The sequence below is a fragment of the Gekko japonicus genome, unplaced genomic scaffold, assembly GCF_001447785.1.
Source record: "Gekko japonicus isolate JY-2015 unplaced genomic scaffold, Gekko_japonicus_V1.1 scaffold321, whole genome shotgun sequence".
NCBI lineage: Eukaryota > Metazoa > Chordata > Lepidosauria > Squamata > Gekkonidae > Gekko > Gekko japonicus.
In genome coordinates, this window is record NW_015169181.1 from 879,172 (window position 1) to 885,711 (window position 6,540).

General features: G+C 49.8%; 1 protein-coding gene across 1 annotated transcript in view; it reads left to right on the forward strand.

Moving 5' to 3' along the window:
- The window catches only part of LOC107114573 (acyl-coenzyme A synthetase ACSM4, mitochondrial-like), a 28,790-nt gene that overhangs the window by 7,300 nt on the left and 14,950 nt on the right, over nt 1-6,540 (forward strand). The window contains exons 3-5 of the mRNA XM_015416111.1: nt 571-781; nt 2,497-2,704; nt 3,051-3,194. Coding sequence (XP_015271597.1) covers nt 571-781; nt 2,497-2,704; nt 3,051-3,194 — 563 coding nt within the window. The remainder of the gene's footprint in view (nt 1-570; nt 782-2,496; nt 2,705-3,050; nt 3,195-6,540) is intronic.

Here is a 6,540-nt window from a genome sequence, read left to right on the forward strand (position 1 = left end):
AGGCAGTAGACAGTTTCTGTTGCAGCCAAAGGACACAAGAGGAGCCAGCCCCCAAAGGGGCACTCTGGAAATAGATGTGTTTTGTAATTCTGTTTTTCGCCAGATCTTCCCAGTAATGTGTTTTATTAATAAATAGTCCCTAATGAAGGTGCAGAATCATCTGGCTGATGTTGCTCGTGCCTGTTCCTGCCCCCGTGCACTGTCAGCACCATTCCTTGGCCAGTTTGGTGCAGTGGTTAGGAGCGTGGACTCTAATCTGGGAGAACCAAGTTTGATTCCCCACTTCTCCACATGCAGCTGCTGGTGTGACCTTCGGCCAGTTACAAGTTCTTTCAGAGCTGCTCTCTCAGGAGCAGTTCTCAAAAGAGCTCTCTCAGCCCCACCTACCTCACAGGGTGTCTGTTGTGGGGAAGGGGAAGGGAAAGGAGATTGTAAACCTCTCTGAGACTCCTTTGGGTAGTGAAGGGCGGGGTATAAATCCAATCTCCTCCTCCTCCTCCTCCTCCTCCTTTTTGAAAGCTGGCTGGCCGTCCTTGCCATCTGGTTTTAACTTCTTGAGTTGTCCACTAGGATGGAGAGAAGCCTCGGAACGCAGCCTTCTGGTGGGTCAGCGATCAGAAGGACGAGGCGAAGTGGAGCTTTGAGGAGCTGGGAGTCTTGTCCAGGAAAACGGCCAATCTACTGAGCGGCCCGTGTGGCTTGCAGAGAGGAGACAGAATCATCACGGCTTTACCTCGGATTCCAGAGTGGTGGTTGCTGAATGTGGCTTGCATGCGCACAGGTTAGCGAGTGGGAGAAATTGCCCCGCTGCCAAATCTCAAACGCGACCTTGTAGAAGGGCTGGAAATTTTTTCCCCAGAGCCAGTTACTATGCATCTTCAATGTGTTTATGTGCACTTTGATGGGCAAAAGGACATGTGCACTATGAACCCCCTGAGAAGGCTGTGATTTTGAGTGGAGAAAGGGATGCAAGACAGACAGGTTGCTTACCTGTAACTGGTGATCTTCGAGTGGTCATCTGTGCATTCACACCCTTGGGATAGTCTGCGCCTGCGCTGACCCTCTTCAGTATCGTTAGCAAGCCGAAGGGATTTTCGCGCCCACTCCTAGGTCATGTGCCGGGCTCCACTGCGCATGACCAAGAAGGGGCACGCAGATCCCGCCAGTTCCTTCTGACTGCCGCCCAACAGCCTTCAAAGAACAAGATGAAGGGCGGAGAGCAGAGGGGAAGGAGGGCGGGTGGTGTGAATGCACAGATGACCACTCGAAGATCACCAGTTACAGTTAAGCAACCTGTCTATCTTCTTTGTGGTCTCTGTGTATCACACCCTTGGGAGATTAGCAAGCAGTAAAGGCTTACCTGGAGGAGGGACCAAGGCCCTACATCTGTGCTGTCTGCAACACCGCTCGACCCACTGCCGTACGGTCAGAAAAGAACTGGCGGGATCTGCGTGCCCCTCCTTGGTCATGCGCAGTGGAGCCCGGCACATGACCTAGGATTGGGCGCGAAAATCCCTTTGGCTTGCTAACGATACCGAAGAGGGTCAGCGCAGGCGCAGACTATCCCAAGGGTGTGATGCACAGAGACCACGAAGAAGATTAATCACTTTTCTGTTCCATCCCTCTCCCCTTACAGGGATCATTTGCTGGGCCTTGAGCAGAGAAACAGTTTGCAAGGGAAAGGGGTTAAGCGTCTCCTCCCCACTAATACTTTTCTCATTCAAAATCACAGCATTTTGACACTGCTTTTCTTTTTTTAAAAAAAACACGGAGGTCCCATTACATAAGTGTCAGAGTTCAGTCACATGCATTACATAGAAACAGAATTGCCTTGACTTAAACCAGGGGCCCAGTATGATAACTCCCACCATGTAACTAACTACTGGCAACTGACTGCTTAGATTTAGATGCCCACAGAAAACAGGCCCCCCAATAGCACCACCCACTCAGCATGGTGCAAACATAGGTGCAAGCAACACCCTTCCAAGCAGACGAGTGAAGGAACGACACGGTTTCCTCCACTGACTGAGCCGGCTGTGTCAAGAACTCTACGTCGTGCAAGCTAAACCATCACCACAGCTGAGAAAGCAGCCAAACAAACAAGAACGGGCTCTTAACTGTAAAGGTAAAGGTTCCCTTGCTCGAAAGCCAGTCGAATCTGACTCTAGGGTTGCGGTGCTCATCTCCGTTTCAAAGCCGAAGAGCCAGCGCTGTCCGAAGACGTTTCCGTGGTCATGTGGCCGGCATGACTAAACACCAAGGCGCACGGAACACTGTTACCTTCCCACCGAAGTGGTACCTATTTATCTACTACTTGCAACTTCTTGCTTTCGAACTGCTAGGTTGGCAGGCGCTGGAACTAGAGACAGGAGCTCACTCCATCATGCGGCAACTCGGGTCTCGAACTGCTGAACTACCGACCTTTCACAGCCTGTACTGATTTAAAACAAATCATTCCAGATCTCTGCTCACTTTATTCCCTTGCCTCTGTTCTAGGCATTGTTCTCATTCCAGGGACATCCCAACTGACTGCTAAGGACCTTTCCTACAGGCTCCGGGCTTCTAAGGCCAAATGCATAGTGGTCACCGACTCACTGGCTCCTTCAGTGGACTCTGTCACGTCCGAATGCCCCTTTCTGGAAACCAAACTTCTTGTGTCTGAAGGCAGCAGAGAGGGATGGCTGAACTTCAAGGACTTGCTCCTGTAGGTATTGCCATTGCGAGGGCCCCCAAATGAGGGCCCCCAAACGTCTTGTCTGTATGTTTTTTTGGAATTTGGAGAACAGGCAGTGCGCACTACCACAAAATAGCTGCCAATGGGGGAGTGGCCAACCACAAAAAGAGGGGATTCGGGGCCAATCATAAAATGGAAGGTTCCAAGCCTGGGGACACCGTGTTTCTACTCCACCTTTCTTTGTTCAAGCAAACACAAGGAAGTTTATAAAACAGAGAATTAAAGCACATATACACAGAGAGACAGACTAATTAAATCTATACCAATATAACAGGTGACAGATACATGGCAATACATATATGTGCTTGATTTTAAGAGCTGCACCTGCTGAGCACGACTGCGTTAAAACCAAGAGCGGAGAACCCATGCTCATCTACTTCACGAGCGGAAGCACAGGAGCTCCCAAAATGGTTGAGCATTCGCACAGCAGCTACGGCATCGGATTTGCAGCCAGTGGCAGGTAAAGTCCACTAACAGTGACTGCAACAAATGGTATGGATGTGCACAATGGCTTATGGATTGGGGAGGTCAGTGGCGTACCAAGGGGGCAGGTGGTGGTGGTCCACCCTGGGCGCAGCTTGGGGAAGGCTTTTATTTTAAAACCGCAGTTCTGGCTGCAGCCACTAGGGGCATAGCATAGCAAAAAGCTTTAGGATCGAGGAAGGCTGATTCTGCATTGGCTTTTCCTGCTGTTGTTTTACAAAACTCACTTTGGAATAGAAATTCCCCTCTGCATTGCATGCTGCTTTCACTTCCTTTGATAATTGGATTTTATGGTAGCCTCCACACTCTATGCCACTTTCGCTTTCTTTGATCATCAGATTTTATGGTACCTTCTAGATAGATTTATGGCCATTTACTGACTTTGCAGTCAGTATGGCGTTGCCTCAATGTATTTGAATGTGGTTTTGAGCTGCACTTTTCCCTCCTAGTTGAGAAAATGCGGAGCAAATGCCAGATGCAGGTTGCGTTCAGACTGGCAGTTTGGCACAATACAGTGCAGCCTCTAATTGAACCAGTTTAAAGTGTTGCGGGGCATATCAGCCACACAGTACACCATACTGCGGGTTATGCATGTAGACATCCTGTGGTCAAGCATCCACATTATTGCAGCGCCTCAGCCATGGAGCGCACTGCAAAAAAAGTTCAAAATTAATGTGAGTGCATAAACGTGCATGTGCGCATGCACACACATGCGCATATAGGCATTTTTTTAAAAAAAACCCCTCCATAGCGGCAGAATGGATCTGCAGGTTCAGACTGCCAAATCCATTCTGTGCGCGCTCTCCTGTGTTCAGACATCCAGCCATGCACAAGGAATGCGTGGGAAAACAAAAACACCACTTTATTTATTTATTTATTTTTGGATTTATATCCCGCCCTCCCCAAAGGCTTTGGAAGTGGTGACTTTTTAACACAGCTCCAAGTTGTCCTCTGATGGGGTGAGTACTCCCGGGGAATGCCTGACAGATGTGGCTGTGTGACAGGGCCAATTTAATCTGTTTGTGAAATGTGCCTATATTGGACCAAACTGCCAGTCTGAATGCAACCACAGAATCACCTTAAGATTCCCTGGCTTTCTCCAAGACTCAACCAAACTTCCTGAACAGATCGTGCTGATAGCTGCTACAGTAATTGCCAGTCTGCAGGTGATTTTCTGCAATAGCCTAGCCTTTCTCTCTCCCTTTTGGTGTAGTGGTTAAGTGCATGGACCTGCTGGATGACCTTGCACCTGCTGGATGACCTTGGGCAAGCCGTAGTTCTGACAAGAGCTGTTCTTGAAAAAGAGCCGTTTCTGTTAAGAGCTCTCTCAGCCTCACCTCCCTCACAGGTGGTCTGTTGTGGGGAGGGGAAGGGAAAGGAGTTTGTAAGCTGCTCTGAGACTCCCTTTGGTAGTGAAGGGCGGGGTATAAATCCAATCTCTTCTTCTTCCTTGCACCCTTCTCAGCCAGATCTTGCAAAGCACTGGTTCTGCTGGGGGGCAAAAATGCCCCCTTTGAGTTTCTACTGCAGAGTTTCTCTGGTTTGACTTTAGTCTTTTGGAAACAATGGAGGATGGGGGCACCTTCTTTGGGGGGGGGTGCGTTTCTCAACATCCAATCTGATTAAGCTTGTGATCGCTATCTTGTGATGCTTTGGCTAGTGTTAGTAAAACTGAGTACAAAAGCAGACTCCTAGCTCTCAAAAATGCCTTGTAGATGTTTGGGATAGTCATTTCTTGGGCTTCAAAACACAGAACAGAGCAGGCCCTTCCAAGTGCCTGCTCAGAAAATTAGGGTGTTTTTTTTACTGGATCCTCCCAGGTTCTCGGTCCTTCACCAACTTCACGGACTAGGGGGCGGGGGGAAGGAGTGGCTCTATTCATCTGGGAGGCTTACTCCTTCAGAGTGCTCCTGCCTCTGAAGATCACAAATATTGAGTGTGCTGGCTTAGTGTGGGAAGCCAAGGAGAGCTTGGCGATTTGGCTGGTGTACTGTTTGCCTAATGCAGCCGCCAATTAATTAATTAATTAATTAATTATTTTGGGATTTATATCCCGCCCTACCCAAGCGGCTCAGGGCGGCTAACAGGCGGCCATGCCGGATTAAAATATAAAATACAATAAAATATCATTCCATACAGAATAAAATGGTGCTCTACAGTTCTCTGAAACTCCCCAAGATGTGTGGTAACCCATATTGGCGGCCGGCGTTATTAATGGCGTGAGCGCCAGGAGTGATGTTTCCCATCTCCGCCGGACGACATCTACCCCCCTCCCAGTAATAGGGTTGATGATAAGATCGTATCACGATGGTGGAATATTGGCGTCGGCGGCTCCTACTCAAAAGCCTGGCGGAAGAGCTCCGTCTTGCAGGCCCTGCAGAACTGTAGAAGGTCCCGCAGGGCCCGGATCTCCACCTGCCATCCCTGGTGGAGGCTGTGTCGGGCTGGGCATTGGAGTTCCCTAGACTCATTGTCTTGGGTGATTTCAATGTCCATGCCGACGATGCAGCCTCTACCTTGGCGATGGACCTGGTATCGTCCATGGTGGCAGTAGGGCTCTCCCAATTTATAACGGCCCCCACTCACTGGGCTGGACACACGCTCGATTTGGCCTTCACGGCGGGAGTTACAGTGGACTGGATTACTGCCTTGGCAGTGCCATGGTCGGATCACTTTGCCCTGAGGGCCCGTTTGAATGTTTTACTCCGACCCTGTTTAGGCAATGAGCATATTTTAGCTTGCCCACAAAGCCAAATGGACCCAGTGTGGCTTCAAATGGCTCTGCGGGATCTGATGCCCCCTGGCGGCTCATTAGATGAGCTTGTGGAGGATTGGCATAGCCGACTCTTGGCAGCCATCAACAAGATCGCTCCCCAACGTCCTCTGCACTCTTGCACGAGGCTGGCACCCTGGTATACCCAGGACTTGCGGCTGATGAAGAAAGAGCTAAGACGGCTAGAGAGACGGTGGCGCGCCCGGCACAAAGCAACAACTTATAGGATATTTATGAGATCCTATGAGATGGTAGTCAAACCTGCGAAGAAAGAGTACTATGCAGCCTCAATTGCGTCTGCGAGCTCACGCCCAGCCCAATTATTTAGAATGATTCGATCGATGACAACTCTGCCACAAGGTAGGTCAAATGTTAGGGAACTGGATATTTGCTGGTTTTAACCTTTAAAACCCTATATGGTCAAGGTTCAGCATACCTGAGGGACCACCTTTCCCCACACGTTCCTCGGAGAGCACTGTGTTCAGGGGCGCAAAATCAGCAGGCCCTCCCAGGCCCTAGGGATGTCAGGCTGGCAGTAACCAGGGCCAGG